Genomic DNA, 27,754 nt, shown 5'->3' with positions numbered 1-27,754 from the left:
ATAGTAATCTCCATAATACTGTTCGTTTAACTTTCCTAACAAAACTGAGGTTCAAAGTCTAGGTCAACTCTTTTATCACCAAGTATTATGGGGGGAAATTTTTTAGGAGGAAACTAATTTTTAAAATTGTGAAATACAGATAAAGCTCAGAATCACCTCACACATTATTACCCCGACTGAGAACCAAGTGGATAGGTCGGCTCCAAGGCTGTAAGGAAATGACTCAAAGAGGAAAAAAACAAGTGATTGAGTTATCTCTGGGTGGAAGGACTGGGGACAGCCAGGAGTGAGGCAAGAACTGTGACTTTTCATTAAAATCCCCCTGCAATAAATAAATAAATAAATAAATAAATAAATAAATAAATAAATAAATAATAAATAGATAGATAGATAGATAAAATAAAATAAAATAAAATAAAATAAAATAAAATAAAATAAAATAAAATAAAATAAAATCCCCCTGCGCAGGTATTATGTTGATAGCCTTACAAAGGGCAAAGGCTGAAGGGTAGGAATAGAGCACTGAGAATACCCCCAAAAATAAGAGCATACTAAATTTTATGCTGTATATGCTTCCAGTTTTTTCCGTTCCATCTGAATCCCTTTGGAAAATATTTAAAGGGGCCAAGGTCAATAAAAGCCCACCTGGTGACTCAAAATCTTCAATAGAACTGACGTGTTAGAAAGGTCACTCTGGGGCAGCCCAGGTGGCTCAGCGGTTTAGCGCCGCCTTAGCCTCAGGACGTGATCCTGGGGACCCGGGGTCGAGTCCTAGGTCGGGCTCCCTGCCTCTGCCTGTGTCTCTGTCTCTCTCTCTCTCTCTCTCTCTCTCTCTCTCTGTCTCTCATGAATAAATAAGTAAGTAAAATCTTTAAAAAAGAAAGAAAGAAAGAAAGAAAGGTCACTCTGCTGGGGATTCTGAGCCCAGGCGCCTCGGCGCCCCGCACTCGCCGTCCCCCGCCCCCCTCCCAGGTAGGCCGGTACCACCACAAAGCCTCGCGGGAGGCGGGGCTAGTGACGTCACAGAGACGCCCGCCCCCTTACGTCGCGCACTGGGAGGCCAGAAGGTTTCTGGCGGGGCCGGCGCCATTTTGCCGGAGCCTGCGACCGAGTGGGAGTGGAGTGGAGCGGCCGTTGTTGCCGACTCTTTCCTCCTCCCCACGGTCCAGTCAGCGGTTGATTAGGCCATCGGCTCTCAAGCCGAGACTTGTCTCTTGTTTAGTTCTGGGGAGCGCCTGGCCGACATGAGTGATGTAGAGGAGAACAACTTCGAGGGCAGAGTGAGTACAAAGCCGCGGGAGCCGTCTTCGGCGGCGGCCCGATGCTCGGGGTTTCACGGGGACGAGCGCGGTCGGGCGGGGTTGCGGGGAGTCCTGCGGGGGCCCGCGGGGAGCAGCCTCTCTGGAGCCATCGCGGAGGTTTCCTCACATACCAAGATGGCTTCTGGGTTCCACTCTTTCCCCCCAAACACCGCGGATAACCCCCCCTCCCCGTTTTTTTGGAGACTGACTGATACCTGGACTCCTGGGTCCGATTTCCCCCCGCAGTGCGCCCTCCCTTCTCCCCAACCCCTGAGGCTTCCTCACCTCTGTTCCGAGGAGTAGGTCCCCGTCGCGGTGGGGCGGGAGGAGACGGCAGGGAGTTCCCCTCCGGCCGGATAGTGGTAGGTGCTTCCTGCGGTGGCATTTGTGGCGACCCCCGAGCATCGTAGAGGGTCTCGGGGTCGAAGCTGCGCGGGGCTGTTGTCCGGGCGGGGAGAAGCTGGCGTGGGACTAGCTGGGGCCTGTGTCTCCTTGGCTCTCTATTGCAGTGAGCGGCCGCGTCTCTGTTGGAACCGGCGGCGTTGCGTCTATAAAGGCGAAAGCCTTGAGGTTGAAGGTGGGACGAGCCTAATGAAGTGGTTAGTCAACGACCGCACCGACCCTTAAGCGTTCTTAAGACGAGAGCTGTGAGGGGAAAACTACGCGAGGAGCCCTTTTCCCTTAATGTCCCCTTCTGCTTTCTTTTCACTTCAAAATGAATGTGGAAATGCTATAACGCCTGAATTTTCTAATTCCTTGATGTTGGGTTTTTTATTTTTTTTTCCCTCTCTCTCTCTCCTTTATATCTCATCTTCTAATGCATTCCTTCCTGTGATCTTTCATCTAAAAACCACTTCTTTGCAGGTTTTTACGGTAAAAAAACAAAAACACACAAACCTTATTCTTACGTAACTGAACAAATTTTGTGGCTCAGTGTTTTAAAAATACCTAGTGAGTTTTAATACTATTCTGCAACTCGGAATGCTACCTGAAAACTAAAGGCCCTCTTCCTATTTTCTCTTCTTAATCGCAGCCAGCAAAGAGGGCTTAAGGATTTCCATTATTTGGGGGCCAGTGACTATAAAGATCACAAAGATAAGTCATCCTCAGCCTAGGTGTAGTAGAACATTGATAATTTGAATTCTGCTTCCGAAGTTACCCTCGTTAGTGGTAATTGGTGGAAGTGGGTTCGTGTGAAACCCTGAAAAGAAAATCCCCAGGCAGCAAGTTCTTGTTTTGTTGGTATTGTAGTCACTAGGGGAAACGCATAAAAACACTGACGGTGTGTGGTGGATGGCACGAATTTTATCATTTGTAGAAGCTCGTAATAAAAGTACTCGAAACCAGTTATATCAGAAGATCAATTTGTTCTTTGTGAGGAAAGAGATTTAAATAGGTTAGAAACCAAACAACTTTGTAATGCCTTTAAGAATGGATTTTTAAAATCTCTATCAAAGGTATAGTGAGTAGTTGAGCCTGCTTATTTCTTAGGACGGGATATTGATTGTCCCAACTAAACTTTTTAAAAATCTTGTAAGAAAAATATCTGGTGTAAGTTGCTTGTTTTGATCATGTTAGGTAGTTATGGGAAGTAATTTTTACTGTCCATTAATCTTTTCGTCCGTTGACTTCAGTACAGAAATTTATTTTTTGCTAATGTTTGTTTTGGTTTATGGGAAAGTGAAGAGGCTATGTGGGACCTTCTTTTCCTTTAAGTTCTTAATGTTTTAATTACTCATCAAGTCAAGGAATGGAACAAGTTCTAGATAACTGTCACCCACTTAAGAAAGCAGTGTATGTAAGATTCCCACCCAGTTTTATGCTAAAATGTATGTAGACATTAACATTTTACTTTCATAGAAAAAGGGTTCTCCTACCTTACAGTGTTTACGGTCATAGAGCAATATTTTTGTCAGGTGATATCTAAGGGTATTTTAGTGGAAATGAACTCAGCAGATTGAATAATAAATATGCCCACCCTTACCTGTTACATCTTTTTTTTCTTTTTTGTAGGTTGGTTATAGAAATTTTAATTGGTTAAAGAATTAGGAGAATGCCAGGAGCTTTTCTAAGGGTGTGCCTTTTTTTAAATTGTTTGAACAGTTTAGTATTCAGTAGTGCTTTTGGTTTTTAAACTACTCTGATCTCTTATCTGCTAACCACAAATCAGTTTTTAAAAGTTTTTATAGAATACAGTTGTGTTGTCATTTAGAGAGGCTCAAAACAGGATTTTCAAATGATGTCTTTGAGGTTTTTTAAATGGTTCAAATTTTATAAGTAACAGTCAACATTGACAGGTCAGATTTGTTTGCTGTATCTATGGGATAAATAGTACAACCATTAACCCCATCTTACTCAAAAGATACTTAGAGGGTAATTTTCTGTGGACTGCAGAACACATTGAAGAAACAGGACTAATAGTTCTGATATTTATAGCATTTTAGAATCTTGCCACACCCCACCCCACTGCCAGATTTTTCACATATTTTTGAATGTACTGCTTACAATCTTTTTACAAGTACTGGAATACTCAAATCGTTTTAGAAATTAAAAACTTGAGGCTTAGAAGACCTTATAGTCACTAATCAATTTTACAGGTCCCAGTCCATTGCCATTATTCCTCCTGTCATCCAATGACAGGCATTCCTCCTGCCATTGTTCATTGCATACATAGATTATGATTATATATGTCTCTTCCAATGTAGAGTATTGGAGTAAAAGAACTTTAGGAAAGAAAATGTAATTGGCTGCATTTTGTTATAAGTTAACCTAATAGTTAACCCTGTCAAAATTCCCTTCTGCCCGAGGTAAAACTGTTAAGCATCTACTACTGCCTTTCTAGTAAAGGTCAGGTGTTCTTGAGGGAAAAAGAACTAGGAATCTAATTTGAGATGACTGACAGCTCAAATGTGGGTAAAAGTAAGTATATAATCGAGTGCCCTGTTGTAGAATTAATAGAATTTAGAAAATGGAGCTGAGTAGTTTTGTGAGCTGGGGGAAGAGAAAGTTTTACCTAATGTGTAAAACTCACATTGGATTTTATGGTTAGGGAATAGATTGTATGGATATGACAATGAGGAGGTTACTGAGGTAGTGAGAAGGTAGATTTGCCTTACTATGCAGATAACGGAGGGTTTTGAATTCTAGATACAGGGATTTGGACACAGTCCGATACGCAGGAAGAAGGCATGTATTAATTCTTAATTCTGGGAGTGGCATAATGAAAGGAATTTTAGTAAAGAGCAGAAGGACTGGTACAAGAAGAGTAGTAAGGCCCACTTGAACTATTTAAAGAAGGAAATTATGAAAACTGGTCTAAACAGGACAGCAGTGGGATGTAAAGAATGAGTGAAACATTTACAAGGGATCCAGGAGAATAGGGGTGCCTTTAAAATAGGCTGATTAAAGCCGTTTACTTGGGGTATGTATATCAACAGAAATAGTTTAAGTAGAAATGGTTTTTGGAGCTGAGTTTGAGGTTGGCACTTCAGCTATGACTTTGCCTGTCACCTTCCTAAAGAGTTTGCTTCACACAGCTTCACCTAAAATTAGTTTAGGCCTCAAAAAAATCTTAGTCTCCTTCATAGAAATTAAGGGAAATGAAAATTAAGCTTTTCTTATCATTTTACTTTATTCACCCTCTACCCCTAATTTTTTTTTTTTAGACAAATCTTAGGAAAATGTTAAGCCCAATTTTTTTCTCATACAGTGGCCCATTGTTTTTAATAGAGGTTAATGATTCTCATGTAGGAGTCCATCTTACAATTCCATATTGTCTATACTTTGCAGTACAATTGAAGAGGAAAGATAATACTTATTCCTGTCTCCTTTTCAAAGTTCATTCTGACAACAACAACAAAAAAGTTCATTCTGGCATCTTTAGTAGTTAGATTTTTTTGTTGTTGTTAGAATATTTTTAAGCAACTCCTGGTGTTCAATATACTAGATGGTTTGACTGGATGACAGAAGTGAAAAGCAAAATAAATACAAATTCTTCTGTACCCATTGGGAATTGTGAGTGTTAAGATATTTTGTTAAAGAATAGCAGAAATAGGGGAAGCTTTTATTTCTTCCCTGAAACCTGACATAATTGGAGTGATGATTATGCCACTCAAAACCCATAGTGGTGACTGGCTTTAAAAACAAAACAAAACAAACCTTTAAGCTAGGTTTTACATTTTTTTTTATTGATGAAACTTAAGTAAATGTGAGAGTACAAGTGAAGTTTACCCTCTTCCTTAAAAAAAAAAGACAAAATCTCTTTTATAGATAAAAATATCAGGTCAGCAATTTATCTCTTAAAAATACTTGGTAAGGAACGCCTGGGTGGCTCAGCGGTTTGGCGCCTGCCTTTGGCCCAGGGAGTGATCCTGGAGTTCCGGGATCGAGTCCCGCATCGGGCTCCTGGCATGGAGTCTGCTTCTCCCTCTGCCTGTGTCTCTGCCTCTCTCTCTCTCCCTCTGTGTTTATCATGTATAAATAAAATCTTTAAAAAAAAAAAAATACTTGGTAAAGGGATCCCTGGGTCGCTCAGTAGTTTAGCTTCTGCCTTTGGCCCAGGGCCAGATCCTGGAGTCCCGGGATCGAGTCCCACATCAGGCTCCATCCTACATCAGGCTCCCGGCATGGAACCTGCTTCTTCTCCCTCCTCCTGTGTCTCTGTCTCTCTCTCTGTCTCTCTCTGTCTCTCTCTCTCTCTCTCTGTCTATCATAAATAAATAAATAAATCTTTTAAAAAAATAGTTATTTTGGCAATTCAACGTCATATATTATCATCACATCCACCTATTACAAAAGGATAAGATTTTTCTCGTAATACTATTAAAACCCAAGACAGTCTCGTCTTAGGTTTATTTGTTAAAGGTCCATCATTTATCCAATTTTAATGCTTTTTTATTCCTCCTGTCATATTTTAAGCAAAGTATGTGTAAACTTAAGGAAACTTTTTAATGCTCGATTTTTTTATATTTGTGACTATTGCACTGAAGGGTGCTAATTTACTTGATATAAGAAGAAGGTGGGATTTTTGAAAGGAGCAATGTGACTTGGGTCCACGGTGCACAGATTTGTTATAGATGCTTAGTGACTTGTGCCATTCCTAAAGATAATAAAAATCATGAGATCTGAAAGAATGCAAAGAGATTTAAATATTTAGGAATGAGAGTCGTAAAAAAAAGCACGAGTTTTCTTTATGGATTTAATTTTGAAAACTGAATTTATTCACCCATGGTATGTGTAGCGGAACAAGTTGAGATGGCCATGGATAATCAACATGATAATTTCTTAAAATCTTCCCGACAGCTTGAAAACCTCTTTGATACTATCAGTGGGTGCTCAGGCATCAATCAAATAACTAACCTTTGTAAAAAGTATATATTTGTATGCTAAATGAGTTAATACTGATTGTTATTTATTCACCTGTCCTAACAGATTTAGCAGAACAGAAGTGCAGGTGAGAAAATGGTGTAATGATCAGATAACAAAAAGAATCAGTAAACACTTAAAAAAAAATTCTGAGAGGAATAAGGAAAGGAAATGTAGTTTCCCCTTCCACCTCTAAATTACTATCAGTAGGTAGTTGTGTATAATCTTTATTGTCTCATGATTTTTCACCGAAAGTATAAGTGACTAGGGCTGCCTGACCAATCTGAGGTAGAAGTTTTGTTGTGGTGGTTGTTGTTTTAAACTAAGGCCCTGTAGTCTGTCTTACTCAAGATTCGTAAAGACTCCTATGATCTTAGAAGATGAGAATCTAAGTAGAAAATTCTATCACAAGTTCTTAGTGAACAATTTGGTTTCAGCTGTTATTTATTGGCTTTTAATATAGCTAAACCTTTTGGACATTACAATTGATCATGACAGATAAGCTGGCCAGTTTATGAACCATATTTAAAATTTGTACAAAAGATAAATTTTACAGGTAATTTTCCACTTATGACTAGTTTAAATTTTATTATGTATGCACAAGTGCCAATTCCTACGTAATTTCTTTAAGCATTTCCAAAATTATTCCAAATTTCAGAGAATGTAAAGACACAGTGTTAGAATATCTGTGAGCCTTTGCAGATGGAAAGACTGCTTTAATCTCACTTAAAATGCAGTATACACACAAAAAAAAAAGTGCAGTATACAGGTATTTTTAAGGAATTGCTTTAATAACAGTTATGGGTAAAGAGAGTGGATTTCTTTTATAAGCTTAAGAGTCCAAGAGAAGCAACCTATTTTACTCAGGAAGTAGGCAGAACTGCTATTTATGTAGACTGAAATTAAAGAATTGGATAAACAGTGGTTTCCCATAAGCCCCAAAGAATGAAGTTCTTAGTACAATAAATATTATAAGCTATTGGAGCAATTTTAAGTACCACCCCCCTTGGGACATAAAATTTACCTAAATGCTCTAGTGTTTTGTTTTTTTTTTTATAGAAATAGATCTCTTAATTTCATAAAGTAGTGGGAAAATGTTTTGAGATAGTTTTAAAAGTTTATGCTATTATAGATTTGAATTTGTATAAACTTGGCACTATGACTTGGCATAGAATTTGCATTACCATAATATTAGAATGGGATATAGTTTAGCATCTACATGTTATATGTTTATTTTAATGGGCTTTAAGTACTAAGCGTATATGTTGGAATTTTTTACTTCCACCCATTATATAATACTAGTTGTATTAAAAGATATACTGCAATTATTGCTTACTCTAGGAATTGTTCATGTTCTGCAACAACTTGTGCATATACTTAATAACCCTTTGTCTTGATTGAAAGAATAGTACATGGTTGTTGTGGTTATTTACAGTGTGTAAAATGCAGCTGTATTTTTTAACACAGATTGCTTGAATTGGATACTGTGGTATTCTGTTAGTATTCATGGTTAGTTCTTTTTTTATTTTTGGCTGTGTCCTTCAGCTACCACCAGAGGTACCTTGATAACAAAGAATAGTTATAAGAACAAACACACACCGTTTAAGCAGGTTGTACTGTGAAAACTTTCTGCTTGGCTTCTGGTTTATAATAGGTAAGGTAGACTGGAAGTCTGTTTGATTCCTATTGAAAACTTAGATATGATTTGGTTGAGTCAATCTGCCCATTTCAACTAGACAGTGTATTTTTGTTTGTTTTTTGTCGTTGTTGTTGTTGGATTCAGATGCAGGTTACTGAGGAATTTGCAGAATTTGAACAGCTTTAAGAGTAGATTAAGTATAGGCTAGTGAAACAGGACAGATAACCATCCTTTCTCAGTATTTTATTTTGCTGTTTGCAATTTCAATTCAGTTTCCAAATTTTGAATAGTTGTGTGTATTTCTTTGAAAAAAAAAAAAAGAAGTTACCATTTTGTAATGAAGACAAGTCAAAGGTAGAAAAAGATAATCTAGCATTTGTCCATAAAGGGCTTATTGTATCTTGGTTTCTAATGCACAGTTTAATGAAAATGGTACTTACTTGGAACTGCTTTTGAAAAATAAAGTTACTGAAAAATGGCAAATATTCATATGACCATTTTTCTATGCATGAAGACTTAACTACCAGTTCTTAGAATGACGTGCCCCCCCCCCTTTTTTGGTATTATAGCAAAACTAATTCTGAAGAATTAAAAGTTTATTTTATGCTTTGTAGTTCTTCAGGTTAAGTTTACTGACAGTTAATTGATTTACCTTTTGAGAGAAGTCTCTAAATTGTTTTTGGAAATTAAAATGGTAGTGACAACTTTATAACTAGGTGTTGAAAGGGAATTAAGAGGACTCTTTCTTAACCTTGAATGATTTTGCAAAGAAATGAAGGCCGATTCAAGTTTCCCTGGTATATAAAAACTGAAGGATAGGCAACAAAGGAGTTGTTAGGTATTGGTGATACCTTAGGTAATTAAAAAGCAGGATTATTTTAAAATATTCTAATGTCTTTTGAAAAGATACTGTTATATCTTAATGTTTTGTTAAACCAAAAGAAAGTTTTCATTTTTTCCAATGAGTTGCTGTGCCAGAACTGAAATTTAAACTTTAAAATTTAAGGTGCTACCAAGTTTCCTAGTTTATATTAATTCCTAGGAAGTGGCATTTTCATCACTTTTGAATAATTTTCAACTGTTACATTTATGAGGGAAGACTTGGAAATTGAATATACACATATTTGGACCATAATATTTTTATTATGCACTAGGAAGCTTCACATAAGCTTCGAAGAATAAATTTTCAGTTTTAATATAAGACTTTGATTTTTATACTTGTAAAATTAAAGGTTCTATAGTGTAACAGAGTGCATTCTGATATGTATGTATAACATGAGCTGTGGTGATATTCATAGGTAATATTCCATCTACTGCTGTTCTACAGTAGGATAAATGTTATACCACAGGATTTGTTTTATAGAAGGGAAAGCCAAGAGAGAGGGGAAGATCATTCTTTTCAGTTTAATGAACCAGTCTATGTGATGCTTCAATTACAAGCAAATTATCTATTACTTTTTTTTTTTTAGTACTGAATATGCTGCTTTTACAGTTTCAGTGAATGAAAAAGCCTAAATTGCTGCTCCAGGCATCTGTCCAGGGATTTAGAGAGTATCAGAGATGTGCTTGAAAGACTTACTGTAGTAGGTAGCTTAAATGGGAAAGGTTGATAATGAATAGAAAGGTAGCTATCTATCTATATATTTCACTTTTGTTTGCATCTAAAAAACCAAATAGGCCTAGCAGCATTAGTACAGTTCTTGATAAGTAAGTCTTTTGACATTAAACTCCAAATAGGGGGAAAATTTTAAGGAAGTTGCGTGGTAGTCTTGTGGCATAAATGAAAATTGGTGTGGAGTTGCAGTGTTTTTTTTTTGTTTTTGTTTTTTTTTTTTTACACTAATAATCAAGACTTAAAAGGACAGAGAAACCAAACTGTCCCACTTTGGTCATCAGTGCCTCATGTATCTGTCAAAGTTTTAAAATCTCTTAATCAATTTTAAATCATTTGATTTGGAGAGTTGATTTATATCTAGCTTTTCAGAAGCCAGTTTTCTACAGAATATAGTCATTGGGGGGAATATATGTATATATGTATAACTGCATAAAATATGCAAAACTATGAGTAAAATTGGTGTAACTAAAAAATAAAGACCATGATACTAATTTTGTAACTTTTGTACGTTATGATACTTCATGGATAATATAGAATATTAAAATGGCACAGTTGCAAAACTACATGTAATAGTAATTTACAAACCAAAGGGGGAATTTTAAGAATTTCATGCCCTTTTCCCCTTTGTTTTTTCTTTATACTGCTTTTACATCAGACCATATGTTTCTGATTAAGTCAGTGTGCAAAGATAGTGGTCAAACATACTTGGAAGATGTTAGTAATTTCACCAATATAATTTTTTTTTACTTCTTTGAACCTCAGCATGTGTCCTATAATATGTGAGTTTTAGGTGGGTGTGTACAAATTTCAGCCTAGAATGCTTTGCTTTAATTGTACCTTGGTATCTTAGTATGGCTTAGTGAAAGCTTATTTTAAGATGATTAAGAATCTTCAAGTTACAAGTTAGTAAAAACGAAGACATAGGTGGGGGGATTACAGATAATGTTAGATTTATGCTTGGGTTAAGTACTTATATTAAAATTGTTCACGTTTTAGGAACTAGGATGAAACCTGAGAGGGGAGGAGGGTGAAGAATATGGTAAAAACATTTAGATAAATTCAGTAAATTTTTTAATTGTTAGAAACTAGACTTTGGACAATTTTAAAGATTATAAAATTGTTTTTTAATAAACTAGTTATTTGCACTTTACCTGCTGGCTTTTCCATTTGGTAGATAACATTCTGAACTCCAGCAGAGTTTTATAATCCCCACGTGCTTAAATATACTAAATGTTCTTTTTCCATTAAGGTTAATGTTCGTGAAGAAATTGAAGAGTTTTTTCCAAGAATGTGGAAGATAAATCAAGATAAAAGAAGGCTAATGAAAAGTATTAAAGATCAGAAAATTAAAATTGAATGGGGGAAAAAATTGAACAGAAGATTGGTCAGATAGAAGCACTTGAATATTTTTTTAAGGCTATTTTGAATTGTTTGAATTGGGGAAGAATACACGAAGTATGAAAAATGAAAAACTCAATGAAGAATGAAGAGAAGTAGAAAGCAAGAGTGAAGTAGAATTAAAAGAATCTGGAAGAATGAATGGGTCCTAGGTTAAGTAAATGTATGGTTTATGTTCCAGTGTCTGTATGATCAAGTTGTAGATGAATTTGCATGATTTCTTAGTTAATAGAGAATTGGTGATCTGGTTCAAGTAGGGAATTATTGAGGACAGTTAGCAGTATTAACAATGGGTTATTAATGAGCTGAAATTTTTTTCTGGAGGGTGTTGCCTAACCATTTGTTTTTCAGGAGCAATCAATATAAATAATTACGGTACATTAAATGTTAGGTGTTAGGCATCTACGTGACCAGTGCCATTTGTAATACTGTCTTCTTTGTTAGGAGTCTCGCTCTCAGTCAAAATCTCCAACGGGAACTCCTGCTCGTGTAAAATCGGAGAGCAGGTCAGGATCTCGTAGTCCATCAAGAGTTTCCAAACACTCTGAATCCCATTCTCGATCAAGATCAAAATCCAGGTAAGTGTGCTTAAAATAAAATAAAGATAATTTACTTGGATTTTTTTTTAGAGCAGGGTGGTTTTTACCAGGTCCCTCGGTTCTGCTGCATTTTGTATAGAAATTTCACAAAAATAATGTGGAGTTGAGAACTAAATGTTCTAGGTGTGCCTGGGTAGCTCAGTTCATTAAGCATCCAACTCTTGGTTTCTGCTAAGGTCATGATCCCAGAGTCTTGAAATTAAGCCCTGCATCAGGCTCTGCTCGTCAGGGAGGAGTCTGCTTCTCTCCTTCTGCCCCTCCTCCCATTTATGCTGACTCTCTTGTGTGTGCACGCGCTCGGTCTTTCTCTCAAACCTCAAAAAAATAAAGAAATGAGGGGTCCCTGGGTGACTCAGTGGTTGAGTGTCTGCCTTCGGCCCAGGGTGTAATCCTGGAGTCAGAGGATTGAATCTCACATCAGGCTCCCTGCATAGAGCCTGTTTCTCTCTGCCTATGTCTCTGCCTCTCCCTCTGTCTCTCAAATAAATAAATAAAATCTTTAAAAAAAAAAAATAATGTTCTAGATAAGATTTAGATAAGGCAGAGTTGAGTAATCTCTTACCCAGTTAGCCCATCTAGCTATTATAGCTAGCTATTTTATTTATAAATGTATATACACACACATATATATATTAAAATTAAAAAACTGGCTTTAGGGCTGCCCTGGTAGCTTACCGGTTTAGTGCCGGCTTCAGCCCAAGGGACCCGGGATCAAGTCCCACATCGGGCTTCCCTGCATATGGCTTAGTGGTTTAGTGCCGCCTTCAGCCCAGGGGACCCGGGATCAAGTCCCACGTTAGGCTTCCCTGCATAGAGCCTGCTTCTCCCTCTGCTTGTGTCTCTCTGCATCTCTCTCTCTCTCTCTCTCTCTCTCTCTCTCTCTCTCTCTCTCTGTCTCTCTCTCAAATAAAATCTTTAAAAAAAAAAAGCTGGCTTTATAAATTAAATATGTTAATTGATGTAAATGTACTTGGCTATTGAGGATTGGAGTTTGATTTTATTTCAGCAATATTTGTACAACAAAAACGTAATTTTCTCTGTTGGAGACTTGGTATGTGATTTAGCTCAGTAAAGATTTCTTAAGATTCACATTCCAGGACACCTGGGTGGCTCAGTGGTTGAGCGGCTGCCTTCAGCTCAGGTCGTGATCCTGGGGTCCTGGGATTGAGTCCCACATCTGCCTGTGTGTCTGCTTCTCTCTCTGAAATAAATAGATAAATAAATAAATAATAAATATCTTTTAAAAGGAAAAATAAAAAAGATTCACATTCCAGCTACATCCTTTACTAAAGATTGTGACTCAACAGGTCCAGAGTGGAACTCTGGCCAGATGTAATTGGGGCAGGGAGTGGAGGAGTCTCTGGGTGATTCAGAAGCCCCTACCACTATTGTTTCCACTGACAGTAAAGACTAGTGAACACCGCAAAGTTCATTGTATCAGATGTCCCAGCTGTACAGGAATAGATAAAAGTTTAAAAACAACCTGGATGGTTAAGTCATAAATAATTTCTTGATTAGAGACATAATGTGTCTTTGTGTAGAGTTTGCTTGATGGTGGAGCATGAGACAATTGGTTAAAAGGCTGTACTTTTTTTGAGTCCACAGCTATGTCTTTTTTTCTCCATCGTATCCAGGATCCAACTCAATTAATAACCATTCTTGTTAAATATACATGTGGCAGAATAGCACTGTGTAGAATTTGGATGTGCAAACAAATAAGCATATTTTCATTTTAGGACCGTTGCACATGCTGCTCTCAGCCTAGAATTCTCTTCCCTCAAGATATTCAGTCACTTAATTCATTTTCTGCTTGAGCATCATCTGAAAACATTAAAGAGCATGCATGTTCTCTATTCTCTTACAACACTTAATCATTATCCGATTTAGAGGAAAGTTAGGCACTCCACAAGGGTTTTTAATGTCTCGTTTTTCATTACTATTTAAAAATAATGATATTTTCTTTTTCAAAGAGTTTAATTATTTGAGAGAAATAGCAAGAGAGAGCACAAGCAGGGAGGAAAGGGAGAAGCAGCTTCCCTGCAAGCAGAGATCCTGACATGGGGCTCCATCCTAGGTCCCTGAGATCATGACCTGAGCCAAAGGCAGGTGCTTAACTGACTGAGCCATGCAAGTGCCCCAAAATTGATATTTTAAATGACAGGTTTTCTTATTAATGTTTGCTTTTGTTTTTGTTTTTTTTTTTTTTTCATTGAGACTATAAAATAATGCTAAGGAAAATGAAAAATACCTAAAACTATCCTAAATTTGCCAGGAACCATATCTCCATGTCTTGCCAAAGAACCTTTGCTCTTGATATTCCTAGAACACTTTTCCCCTGTCTACCTAGTAAAATTTATATCTCTCAGCTTTATTGTTAGCCTTCTTTGTTTTGAATAAACTGCCCTCCTTAGTTTATTCTTTTCACCCATGTATTGTCTTTTTAGACTTTCTGGCCCTTAACATGTATAACATTTATTGAACATCTTAAGTTATTTTGTAAGACTGTGATCACTGCTGATCTGGGTGTTCTATTAGGGATGAGTCACATGAATAGTAAATAAGAAGTTGTTGCATTAAGAAACAAAGAGAATCAGTGACCGGAAATAGAGATAAGAGTTGAACTAGGGAAACTAGGGAATCAGCAGTGGAAGGAATGGGTGAGATGCTGTAGAAAGCTTGAAGAAATGAAGACTGTTACATGGGCATTTGGGTTGTTGAATTAATTTAGTAGATGCTAGATTGCAGTGAGCTAAGGAAAGATTAGAAAGGAAATGGTATTTAATAGTGAAGGGAGGGGCAGCCCCGGTGGCACAGCGGTTTAGCGCCACCTGCAGCCCAGGGTGTGATCCTGGGGACCCAGGATCGAGTCCTACATCAGGCTCGCTGCATGGAGCCTGCTTCTCCCTCTACCTGTGTCTCTGCCTCTCTCTTTCTCTGTGTGTGTCTCTATGAATAAATAAATAAAATCTTAAATAATAATAATAATAATAATAATAATAGTGAAGGGAGTTTAGAACTATATTGAGAAGATGGTAAGAATCAAAGGATTTGGGATCCCTGGGTGGCACAGCGATTTGGCGCCTGCCTTTGGCCCAGGGCGCGATCCTGGAGATCCGGGATCGAATCCCATGTCGGGCTCCCCATGCATGGAGCCTGCTTCTCCCTCTGCCTCTCTCTCTCTCTCTCTCTCTCTCTCTCTCTCTCTCTCTCTCTCTCTCTCTCTCTCTGTGTGTGACTATCATAAATAAATAAAAATTAAAAAAAAAAGAATCAAAGGATTTTACTGTGGTGGTAATGGTAGTTGGTGGTTTGTGTTGTCTTTGTTGTGGTAAGATACACATAACATAAAATTTACAGTCTTAATCATTTTTAAGTATATGATTCAGTGGTGGAGAATATATCCACATGGTTGCACAGTGTGCATCCACCACCACCGTCTGTCCCCAGAGCTCTTTTCATCTTGTAAAACTGAAACCCATTAAATAGTGGCTCCTTGTTTTCCTGTCCCCCCATCCCTTTTTCTTTTTAGAGAAGGTAGAGAAGGAAGAGTAATATGCTTGTAATATAAAGTGAAAAGAGTGAATGTAGAAAGGACAGACAGAGAACATGATTATAGTGATGAGGAGAACAAGAAGAATATTCTTTCCTTAGGAACTGGGATACATGTATAGATCCGTGGCACTAGCCATCTTGCTTCAGTATACTTACCTAAATTTATTTCTCTCAAAGGTCGAGATCAAGGAGGCATTCTCATAGACGTTATACTCGATCCAGATCCCATTCTCACTCTCATAGGAGACGCTCTCGAAGTAGGTCATATACACCAGAATACCGGCGTCGAAGAAGCCGAAGTCATTCTCCAATGTCTAACCGAAGAAGACATACAGGCAGCAGGGTATGTGGTTTTGAAAAATTAATGAACTTATTTTGTCTTTTATATGTTTAGTCAGAGCATAATATCTTGCTTTCATGAGACTAGACCATTACTTTAAAGTGGTATTACAGGGGCTCAGTCAGTGGAGCATGTGACTCTTGATCTCAGGGTGGTGTGGTTGAGCCCCTCATTGGGTGTAAAGATTACTTAAGGAAATAAAAAATAAGGTGGTACTCCAAAAGCATCCTTAGGCATATGAATATTGTTTTTATACATTTTAATATATTTTCTTGACTTTGGAGTAGTTAAAAGATGAAATTTGGGGGGAGGGAAATACATGCTCTGTGAATTAAAATGAAAAGCGTAGGGCGGCCCTGGTGGCGCAGCGGTTTAGCACTGCCTGCAGCCCGGGGTGTGATCCTGGAGACCTGGGATCGAGTCCCACGTCTTCCCCTCTGCTTCCGAGCCTGCTTCTCCCTCTGCCTGTGTCTCTGCCCCTCTCTCTCTCTCTCTCTCTCTCTCTCTCTCTCTCTGTATGTCTCAATAAATAAATAAAATCTAAAAAAAAAAAAAATGAAAAGCATAAACTGAGTTGAAGATTATTGGGATTAGGGACACCTGGGTGGCTCAGTGGTTTAGTGCCTGCCTTTGGCCTAGGGCATCATCCTGGGGTCCCAGGATCAAGTCCCATATCAGGCTACCTGCATGGAGCCTGGTTCTTCCTCTGCCTGTGTCTCTGCCTCTCTCTCTCTCTCTCTCATGAATAAATAAATAAAATCTTAAAAAAAAAATAATGAGATTAAAAAGTTTTGGTGAGGAGTAGGGGAAGCTGGCAAAGAAATACATGTAGTAATAATAGCTAACACATACTGAGCACTGTACAGTTTTTCAATACATTTAATGGATAAGGAAGTTGAATCTTGGATATGTGACGGTCAGGTTTTGGTTTTTGGCTAACTGGCAGAGCCCAGGTTTCAGCCAAGCTGCTTGACTCTTAAAGTTCTTATGCTTAATGGCTGTGCTGTGCTTTTCCCTCATGTGATACCAAATTATTGAACTGTGATGGAGTCCGCTATTCAATGATGTTTTGAAATTTGTACATAGATTTTTCAAATCTGAATTTTGGGAAAATTGAAATATCCTTGGTAAGAATGAAAATGAAGGAATGTCTGATCAGCACTTAATGGATAAAGTCGTATTAAGTACAAAGCTGTAAGCTAGAAAACATTTGAATAAACCACAAATATGGCTTTAAGCTATGGTAGATTCTTAGTCTAATTCTGAAAGTTGCTGGACTAGAAAGTAGGAATGTGGGGTGCCTGGGTGGCTCAATGGTTAAGCATCTGCCTTTCGCTCACATTGTGATCCCAGGGTCCTGGGATCAAGTGCTGCATTGGGCTCCATGCAGGGAGCCTGCTTCTCCCTCTGCCTCCGTCTCTGCCTCTCTCTCTCTCTCTCATGAATAAATAAATAAAATCTAAAAAAGAAAAGAAAGTAGGAATGTTTTTTATTCAGGCTACAATGGAAATATACTCCAAAGAAGGCTTGAATGTACTGTGAACTGTAAAATATGACTCATCTGGTTTTTTTCCTCTTTAATTCTTCTTTCCCAAGTGACTTGAAACTGTATACTTTGTGTATTAGATAAGGTGTTCTAAGCAAAGTATTTTCTGTATGTTTTAATTTTTATTTCAGTTTGGAACTTGAAATTAAATCACATCTTTATTCAACAGGCAAATCCAGATCCCAACACTTGTCTTGGAGTGTTTGGCCTCAGTTTATACACAACAGAGAGAGATCTTCGTGAAGTATTTTCCCGATATGGACCATTGAGTGGTGTCAATGTGGTTTATGATCAGCGAACTGGACGATCACGAGGATTTGCTTTTGTTTATTTTGAAAGAATAGATGACTCAAAGGAGGTAATTTTGTTTTTATAATTATTTTTCAGTTTGAAATTTTTCTCATGTGCATGATTATGTTGTTAAAAGTTGACTAAGAGTTTCCCAGTTCCATAACCTGTTCTCTTTCATTCTGTGACCTGAGTTTGGTTAAAACTCTTCCTCTCAGTATTATAACAGGAAATTTCCAGTTTCACTCTCTAGCTATTTATTTCCTGATATAAGCATATCCTGATTGAAATCTGGTTTTAGGGACGCCTGTGTGGCTCAGCAGTTGAGCATCTGCATTTGGCTCAGGGCATGATCCCAGAGTCCCAGGATCGAGTCCCACATTGGACTCCCTGCATGGAGCCTGCTTCTCCCTCTGTGTCTCTGCCTCTCTGTCTGTGTCTCTCATGAATAAATTAAAAAATCTTGGGGGGAAGAAATCTGGTTTTACACACTGAGGTGTATGTGTTTGAATTAATGGGAAAAGTAAACTACATAAGTATTCTCTTTTGATTAAGTCTTATTCATACTCCAAGCAGATGATTAAACTTACTTTTTAAAAATTAAATTATATTTTGGGGCACCTGGCTTGCTCAGTGAAGGAGAGTGACACTTTATTTCAGGATTGTGAGTTCAGGCCCCACATTAGGTGTATAGAATAACTTTTTTTTTTTAAGAAAAAGAAATTATATGTTATTTAGGTTTAATCTGTTTAATTTTGGGTGGAATTAGCTGCCTGTGTATAGATACAGAGCTTTGCTTATCCATTTTCATCTGTTACTCTGTTTTATTATTTAACATATAATACATAGTATTGGTCCTTTTTCATTTTTGTTTTAGTGCTGTTGTGGTGTTTTGTTTTGTTTTTTTAAGATTTTATTTGAGAGAGAGTCATCCAAGCAGGGGAAGGGGTAGAGGGAGAAGGAGAGAGAGAATGTCAAGCAGACTTTGCTGAGCCTTGACACTGAGATATGACCTGACCCAAAATCAAAAGTCCAACAATTGGGGATCCCTGGGTGCCTCAGCAGTTTAGTGCCTGCCTTTGGCACAGGGCGCGATCCTGGAGTCCCAGGATCGAGTCCCATGTCGGGCTCCGGCATAGAACCTGTTTCTCCTTCTGCCTGTGTCTTTGCCTCTCTGCCTCTCTGCCTCTCTCTCTCTCTCTCTCTCTCTCTCTCTCTCTCTCTCTCTCTCTCTCTCTATGTCTGTCATGAATAAATAAATCTTAAAAAAAAAAAAGTCCAGTACTTAACTGACTGAGCCACCCAAATGCCCCTGAAGTTGTGCTACTTAACATATTACATACTAGATTATAAAGGGAGCAGTAGGCTTGCTTTCTATGCTAAAAGTTGATTGTGATTGGGTTAGAAAATTCCATTTTAAAGAATTTGAAGCCCATTGTTAAGTTTGTATCAAACCCTTTTTAGGGTAACTGGGTGGCTCAGTCAGTTAAATATCCAAGTCTTGATCTCAGCTCAGGAAGTAGGTAATGGTGGTATTTAAATCAAACCTTAATAAATGGTGGGGCACCTGGCTGGTTCAGTTTGTAGAGTACGCAACTCTTGATTTCAGGGTCATGAATTTGAGCCCCACATTGGGCATAGAGTTTACTTTAAAAAACAAACACAACAAACTAATAAATGGCAAATACTGCCATTTCTTGTTTGTACCATTTTACATGTGGTAGTAGTTGGACATAGGCCATTGATATCTGCATCATCATTTGATTGCAACATAAACGGTCATAATAAAAGTTAGCTTATCTTTAAAAAATTGTAGATGCTAGTGGCATCTAGTGGATGGAGGCCAGGAATACCAAACCTCTCACAATGCACAGGATAGGCCCCCATGATATAGAATTAGCCATCCAAAAATATCAATAGTGTGTAGGTTAAAAAACCCAAATCAAAAAATAAATAAATAATGAAAAATTAAAAAAAACCCTAGATCATTCTAACAAAATTAACACTTAACAGTCAGGTTGTAAATTACATATTACCTAATGTAATAGACATTCTAATCAGCATTCTCTAATTTTTTTTTTTTTATTGAAAGAGAGCTTGCATGTGCACCAGCAGGGATGGGGTGGGGGTGAGGGAATAAGAGAATCTTAAGCAGGCTCCACGCCCAGTGCAGACAGAGCCCAGTGTGGGGCTCGATCTCACAACTCCAAAATCAAGACCTGAGCCAAAATTCAGTTAGGACACTCAACCAACTGAGCCACCTAGGTTGCCCCTCTAATGTTTTAATCTATCACATAATATGACTTTTTAGGTTACATATTTGTGATTTATTTCTGTTCTCAATTAAGAGATAAAGGTATAAATTTTTAAAAGAGTAAGATATCTGACCTGAAATAAAAGTTGTGAAGTAGGCAGCCCTGGTGGCGCAGCGGTTTGGCGCCGCCTGCAGCCTGGGTTGTGATCCTGGAGACCCAGGATTGGGTCCCATATCGGGCTCCCTGCATGGAGCCTGCTTCTCCCTCTCCCTGTGTCTCTGCCTCTCTCCCTCTGTGTCTATGAATAAATAAATAAAATCTTTAAAAAAAAAAAAAGTTGTGAAGTATAGGAGCACCTAGGTGGCTCAGTGGTTGAGCCATCTGCCTTTGGCTCAGGTCATGATCCCAGGGTCCTGGGTCCTCCGGGGAGCCTGCTTCTCCCTATGCCTATGTCTCTGCCTCTGTGTTTCTCATGAGAAGCCCAATGTGAGACTCAATCTCTCGGCCCCGAGATCACACCCCGAGCCAAAGGCAAATGCTCAACTGTTAAGCCACCCAGGCATCTCAATAAATAAATAATCTTTAAAAAAAAAAGTTGTGAAGTATAGATTGCTGCAATTAAAATTTTTTAAAAATGTATTTGTCCTAGCTCTTGATTGCTCCCATAACCACCCTGCCAGGTTTGTTTCTTTATAAAATAAAATGAAAATGGCAGCTTTAATTTTAGTTCCAAGAACTTGCAAATTTGGTGAAGTAGTTGACTTACTATCCCATTTATTGGTATTAGTGCCTAGGGGCAATTTTTTTTTTTTTTTTTAGGGGCAAATTGATAAGGAAAGTTGAGTGCAGATAAAAAGACAGCAACTAGTTGGCAGGTTTAGCGGGTTTAGAAGTTCTTTTATATTTGGAGTTCACTAGGTGGCGGTGTGTTACCTAAGGAATGGTTTTGGCTAACCGAGGCTTGTCACCTGAATTGCAGTATTTGGTTGGAGTTGCCTAGACATGAGTTAGCCAGGTTGTGTGGTTCTTTCTCAGCAGCTGCCCCTGGTCTTTCAGCAGAGGCCTGTTTAAGTGTCTGTGTGTACATTAGAAAACTCAATGCTATTGACATGCACGTAGCAAGGCTTAGAATGTAAAATCTTGGTCTGTTTTTTGGGAAAGAAGTTTAGAGAATTTTAATTTTTTCACATTTCAAATGGAAAATGTATCTAATTAGTTGTAGTTTTAGTAGCTTCTCATTATTGAATTATGCATGACTTTCTGTACCTATTCTCCTTCACAGGCTATGGAAAGGGCAAATGGAATGGAGCTGGATGGTAGAAGAATTCGGGTGGATTATTCTATTACCAAAAGAGCACACACACCTACACCGGGCATCTACATGGGCAGACCAACTCAGTAAGATTTCAAGTTGTTGTTTTTGTTTTTGTTTTTTGATATTTTATTTATTTATATATGAGAGAGACAGAGAAGCAGAGACACAGGCAGAGGAAGAAGCAGGCTCCATGCACGGAGCCTGATGTGGGACTCGATCCTAGGATTCCAGGATCATGCTCTGGGCCGAAGGCAGGAGCTAAACCGGTGAGCCACCCAAGGATCCCCAGATTTCAAGTTTTTAAAGCTAAACTGTAAGAGGCAGAAATCTACCCAAATTTTTTATTAATAAAGAGACAAAATGATTTTTTTCATAAAATTAGAATTGAAAGTTACTTGTGTATATTCTTACATCTGTTTGAGGAGAGAGACAAATTAAAACCATCAAAGTCATTCCTGAGTCCTTTTTGGTGCCATACAAATAGAAAAATTAGTGGGCATCTGGGTGGCTCAGTAGTTGAGCATCTGCCTTTGGCTCGGGTGGTGATCCTGGGGTCCCGAGATTGAGTCCTATATTGGGCTCCCCTCAGGGAACCTGCTTCTCCCTCTGCCCATGTCTTTGCCTCTGTCTCTGTGTGTCTCTCATGAGTAAATAAAGCCTTGTAAAAAAAAAATAGAACAATTATTAAATACTGGAAAAGTAGTGTGTGTTTAAGTATTCTTTAATGTGACTTTAGAAGCCTTGTGGATAGGAAAGGGTTTTACAGATAGTGCTGTGTATTTTTTTGTTTAAGCCAGTTTTCACATCATGCAGGAAATAGAGGTCTTTTGTAAACGTTTTTAATATCATACAACTAAGACTATTTCTTAAGAGTGAAAGAAGGTGTTTGATTACTTTGAAACCTTAACTGGGGAAAATGTAAGGTTTGGCAAGGAGAGCCTACAGAAAGCTAAAATGAAAATATTGTCCCTAAATGAAATGATTGGGAGTTGGGAAAAATTATAGAAGAAAGTATTTAGTTTAATTTTGCTGCCAAAGATTTAAAAACCAGACCTTGAAATTTTTTTAGTGCTGGGCCTCAGTGTAAGGTAGTTTTAGTTCTTTTTGCTGTTCAGGGTTGGTTAACAACCTTTTTTAAATCTTGATGTTTATTGTTTTTTAATTCATTCTAATGACTCACATCTTAGCATTTTGATACTATTTCCCAGCACAGTGCTCCATTTCATCTTGTTCAGAAGGAAAAGGTCCTACTGATTTGGGTAGTGCATTAATAAAAGAGCAGTTTATAGTTTACAGAGTTTTGTGAAATCATTCCTGATTACTTATGTAATGAATAGGAAATCAAAGCAGAATAATACCATGGGAGTTCTGCAAAATGAGACGTGGGGTTGCTGACATGAAGAGGGTTATTTCTCTTATCTTCCCTCCTCCCTCCATTTTAGTTAAGTGCCAGTTGGTATTAAATAAAACTGGAAAATAATCACATTGTTGTAAAATTTTTACATTTTTCTGTAGTAGTGGTGGTGGCGGTGGCGGAGGCGGAGGTGGAGGTGGAGGAGGTGGCAGGCGTCGAGATTCTTACTATGATAGAGGATATGATCGTGGGTATGACAGATATGAAGACTATGATTACCGGTACAGGTAATGTTTTAATTTGTAATTTCTGTTCTAAATTAGATGATAGTTGTATTATTTGGTACTTTTAATTTGTGTTTTATATATATTTTTATATATACGTATAAATACAAATATTTAAAACGGTGGTTTCTTGAGAAAGTTAGAGGGAGATTATTTTCTCATGTTTGAAGGCAAAGATTAATTATCTTTGCCAGTATTTTGTCGTTTGGTCGTTGTTCTAGTATTAATTGGCACACAAAGAATGTATTTGAATGATGGGAAATTTTATTTTTCACCTGCTTCAATGGAGTGATTATGTGGTATGCTAAGTAATCTTTTATTTCCTACAGAAGAAGATCACCTTCTCCTTACTATAGTCGGTACAGATCACGATCGAGATCTCGTTCCTACAGCCCAAGTACGTATACTTCTACTTTTGTGGCATTAGGAGCCATTTCTGATTAATAGTTTATTTTAGAAAATTAGAGTGTATGGAGATTGTTAATAGTAGGACAAATACTAGGCAAGTCAAACTATAATTGTCATTTTGACTTTCGTTTTTTTCTCTTTCAGGACGCTATTGATAAGCAGAATGATTGCAGATGAGGACAGCTTTTTCTTTTCTCTTTTTTTTTTCGTGTGTGTGTGTGTGTGTGTGTGTGTGTGTGTGTGTGTGTTGGTTTAGTTTTGGGGTTTTTTTGTTTTGGTTTGGTTTTGGGGTTTGGTTTTGTTTAATTCTGGATTTCCCCAAGCTTCTAATCCTTCTACTTGTTAAAAAGAACCCTTACAAAAAATCTTTGGTTTATTCGCCATCTACACTTTGTCAGTTGTATTGCTCTTCCCACCCCTTTTAGTATACTAAACTCTTAAAGATGTAATTGTTGTCATTTTGAGCAGTTAAACATCTAAGTAAAAAAAAGGATCCCCCAATGTTATGCTTTGTAAATGATTTTTTTTTCTTTCTTTCTTCCTTTCTTTTTTCCCCCCCCTTTTGGTTTGCTTTGTTTGCTTTTACAGAAAATTAATTCCTGACTAATCAAATGAGGAAAGAAATTATCTTAAGACTTCTTTTGTGTTAGATATTGAATTAGACATCGTACTAGAGCTCCATTTATGATGAACTCCTTTTTTAACTTTCTTTGGGGAAGATAGTAACACAAAAACTAGTTCAGTCATGTAAAGTTTGGGGTGGCATGGAGCAGTCAAATAGTTGAGTATAGAAAGTTTGAAGCTATCAAAGAAAACACTTGGTCATTTCTTTGGAAGAACGAAATTTTTGAACCCTAAAAATGATGTCATTTTTTTCTTCTTTTTTTTTTTTAAGAAATGAAAGCTTGTGGGCTCCTATAAAACATGTTGTATTTAAAATACATCTGTTAAAATTTAAAGTGTGATTTTTGTGTTGAATTTATTGAAATTTAAGTATTCCCTTAATCAGTGAAGGACAACTCTTATTTATTACATAGAGCAATTGTATACTTTGCTGTTAGAAATTTTGGTATTGGGACAATGGTTAAGCAGGCTATTATTGTATAGAGTCCTTAGAAGATATGTGTGAGGAAAAGTAGTCTCCTTTCAAATAAAAGTTAATTTCTTTGAAAATGGGACTGTCTCTTTATTGTGGTAGAATGGGAAAATGTAACTGGATTGATTTGGGAACCAGTCCTTTTCCTAACATTTTTGCTTATACCTAACAGTATAATTATTTCTCTTCCTCAGTCTTTAAAATTCCTTTTTCTTCCCTCCTCTCTTCTGTCAGCCAAGTTGTCAGTAATGAGAAACTTCAGTACCAAGCACCATGGTGAAGAAAAGATAATAATATGGTTTATGTCTTCAAGAAGCCCCCATTCTAGTAGAAAACATACTCAGACAACTGTAATATAATGTAAGTGAGGGTGTAAAGAGATGGATTATGTTTCAGGTTACTTTTTTTAATTTTTTTTTTTTTTTTTTAGGATTTTATTTATTTATTCATGAGAGACACAGAGACAGAGCGAGAGGCAGAGACACATGCAGAAGGAGAAGCAGGCTCCATGCAGGGAGCCTGACGTGGGACTCGATCCTGGGTCTCCAGGATCCCGCCCTGGGTTGAAGGCAGCGCTAAACTGCTGAGCCACCGGGCTGCCCTCAGGTTACTTTTAAGAAGGTATAGGAGCATGAGCTCCTTTGTTTTCTCCCTCAAAGCAGCGGGGATAAAATTAGATTATTATCATTTATGTAATAGATGGGGGATCTATGAGATTGAAGTGCCTCAGGTATCTATTTGTAAAATACTTAGAGAGCATCTCAAGAAGACTCTTCAGTGAGTGCAGAGCCTGATATTTACCTCAGCCTTACCATCCTGAGATCATGGTCTGAGCTGAAATCAAGAGTTGGATGCTTAACTGAGCCACCCAAGTGGCCAGTATTTTTTATTTTTTAAAGATTTTATTCGGGGGCACCTGGGTGGCTCTCTTGGTTAAGCATCTACCTTCAGCTCAGGTCGTGATCCCAGGGTTCTGGGATTGAGCCCTACTTCAGGCTCCCTGCTTGTGTGCTCACGCTCACTCTCATGCTCTGGCTCTCAAATCTTTAAAAAAAAAAAAAAAAAATTTTTTTTTTTTTTTTAAGATTTTATTTATCCATGAGAGACAGGCAGAGACACAGGCAGAGAGAAGCAGACTCCATCCTGGGACTCCATGGTCACACCCTGGGCTGAAGGCAGATGCTCAACTGCTGAGCCACCCAGGTGCGTGTCCCACAAGATTTTATTTTTAAGCAATCTCTACACCCACTGTGGGTCCCAAACAATCCCATGATCATGAGTTCAAGCCACACACTGATCATAAAGCCTACTTAAAACAAGGCTGCCTTGGGGATCCCTGGGTGGCGCAGCGGTTTGGCGCCTGCCTTTGGCCCAGGGCGCGATCCGGGAGGCCTGGGATCGAGTCCCACGTCGGGCTCCCGGTGCATGGAGCCTGCTTCTCCCTCTGCCTGTGTCTCTGCCTCTCTCTCTCTCTGTGTGACTATCATAAATAAAATTTAAAAAAAAAAAAAAAAAAAAAAACAAGGCTGCCTAGATGGCTCAGTCGGTTGGCTCAGATTGTGATCCCCAGGTCCAGAGATTGGGCCCCAGGTTGAGCTCCCTGCTCAACAAGGAATATGCTTCTGCCCCTCCCCTTGGTCTTGTGTGCTCTCTTAAATAAATAGATAGATAAAAATTATTTTTAAAGATTTTATTTTTATATTCATGAGAGACACAGAGGGAGAAGCAGGCTCCCTCCGGGGAGCCTGATGCAGGACTCAATCCCAGGACCCTGGAATCACAGCCTAATCCAAAGGCAGATGCTCAACCAGTGAGCCACCCAATAAATAAAATACTAAAAACAAAATCTTAAAATCTTCAAAACAAAATGTCTTTTAAAAAAAGTTTTTGCCAATAAAGAATATCCAAAGAACAAAGCGGGCTCTTGCTGGTGCCTAGAGAATTTAGTTCCTAAGCTAGGTTATTAAAATACTGGGAATTGCCCAAAGAGAATATTAATCTGTTGATGGTGAAAGTACTTAAAGATTTAAGCAGCATATCACCAACAAAAAAACATTTGTCATTATCTATTAGAGAATAGTTATATGAAGAGGTAGTACACATAATTAAAGACCAATAATACGTATGTTATATATATATATATGCTAATGGAAAGGAGAATAGGGGAATAAGGGAAATAGAATTTAAATAGGGTAGTCTTTGAAGGCTTCCCTGAGAAGGTGAGATTTGAGTAAAATCTAAAGGTGATAAAGGAGGGATCCTTGGGGCACCTGGGTGGTTTCAGTTGGTTGAGCCACCAACTCAAGTTTTGGCTCAGGGTTTTGAGATTGAGCCCCAGGGTTTCCCACTCAACCAGGACTCTGCTTGAGATTCTTTTCCTCTCCCTATGCTCCTCTCACTCATGACCCCCCCCCCACACACACACACACATATACTTGTACTCTAAAAGCTTTAAAAACCTTAATGATACGTCAATAAATAGAACTATATGGAACAGGGCAGCCCAGGTGGCTCAGCAGTTTAGCGTGCTGCCTTCAGCCCAGGGCGTGATCCTGGAGACTCAGGATCCAGTCCCACATCAGGCTCCCTGCATGGAGCCTGCTTCTCCCTCTGCCTGTGTCTCTGCCTCTCTCTCTCACTCTCTCTCTCTCTCTGTGTGTCTCTCATGAATAAATAAGTAAAATATTAAAAAAATATATATATGGAGCAAATTAAGATAATTGAATCATTCTGTTTTTTTTAAAAAAGGGAGGGGGACACTTGAGTGGCTCAGTGGTTGAGCATCTGCCTTTGGCTCAGGTCCCACTTTGGGCTCCCCACAAAGCCTGCTTCTGTCTGCCTCTCTGTGTGTCTCTCCTGAATAAGATCTTTAAAAATAAATTTTAAAAAGAGAGCCTTGTAGATACCTGGAGGAAGAACATGTTAAGTACAGGGAACCAAAAATAATGGCCTTAAGGCATTTCTTGTCCAATTTCAGCATATCTGAAATTGGACAAGAAAGGCCTGAGAGGACAAAGATTATAACAACAAAGGATGTTGCTGGGGAGAGGAGGAGGTTGGAAGGTGTGGCTTCAATAGTCAAGAGGCAAATTCTTTATTAAAAGAACTGCTATCAGAAGTAGTACATAGGTGTAATGTTACATATTAGATATTAGAATAGATACTAAGCTTAAGGACTTTAAAAATTAGATGTGTTGGGACGCCTGAGTGGTTCTCAATAGTTGAGTGTCTGCCTTAGGCTCAGGTCTTGATCCCTCGGGTTCTGGGATCGAGTACCTGCATCCAGTTCTTTGCAGGGAGCCTGCTTCTCCCTCTGCCTAGGTCTTTGCCTCTCTTCTCTCATGAATAAATAAAATATTTTAAAAAGTAAATTTTAAAATTTTGATGTGTTAAATTTGTT

The 27,754-nt window shown here is 38.2% G+C and overlaps 2 protein-coding genes across 2 annotated transcripts in view; one reads left to right on the top strand and one right to left on the bottom strand.

Moving 5' to 3' along the window:
• Positions 1-1,804, bottom strand: part of CCDC126 (coiled-coil domain containing 126) — a 105,473-nt gene extending 103,669 nt beyond the window's left edge. The window contains exon 1 of the mRNA XM_055314561.1: positions 1,587-1,804. The gene's annotated coding sequence lies outside the window, so the exon portion shown is untranslated. The remainder of the gene's footprint in view (positions 1-1,586) is intronic.
• Positions 1,083-24,431, top strand: TRA2A (transformer 2 alpha homolog). Its single transcript, XM_055314558.1, has 8 exons — positions 1,083-1,280; positions 11,762-11,895; positions 15,646-15,811; positions 17,524-17,712; positions 21,180-21,295; positions 22,728-22,853; positions 23,180-23,247; positions 23,403-24,431. Exons 1-8 carry the CDS (start codon positions 1,245-1,247, stop codon positions 23,411-23,413), a joined length of 846 nt encoding a protein of 281 aa, XP_055170533.1. The 5' UTR covers positions 1,083-1,244; the 3' UTR covers positions 23,414-24,431.
• Positions 24,432-27,754: the final 3,323 nt, after the last annotated feature.

This window comes from Nyctereutes procyonoides, unplaced genomic scaffold (assembly GCF_905146905.1).
Source record: "Nyctereutes procyonoides isolate TBG_1078 unplaced genomic scaffold, NYPRO_anot_genome, whole genome shotgun sequence".
In the NCBI taxonomy this organism is placed as follows: Eukaryota; Metazoa; Chordata; class Mammalia; order Carnivora; family Canidae; genus Nyctereutes; species Nyctereutes procyonoides.
This window is presented reverse-complemented; position numbering and strand designations above follow the sequence as displayed.

Coding starts and splice junctions, on each gene's coding strand:
- TRA2A (XM_055314558.1), top strand. CDS start 1,245: ATGAGTGATGTAGAGGAGAACAACTTCGAGGGCAGA. Junction 15,812..17,523: donor GAAGACATACAGGCAGCAGG/GTATGTGGTTTT, acceptor TTTATTCAACAG/GCAAATCCAGATCCCAACAC. Junction 21,296..22,727: donor TACATGGGCAGACCAACTCA/GTAAGATTTCAA, acceptor ATTTTTCTGTAG/TAGTGGTGGTGGCGGTGGCG.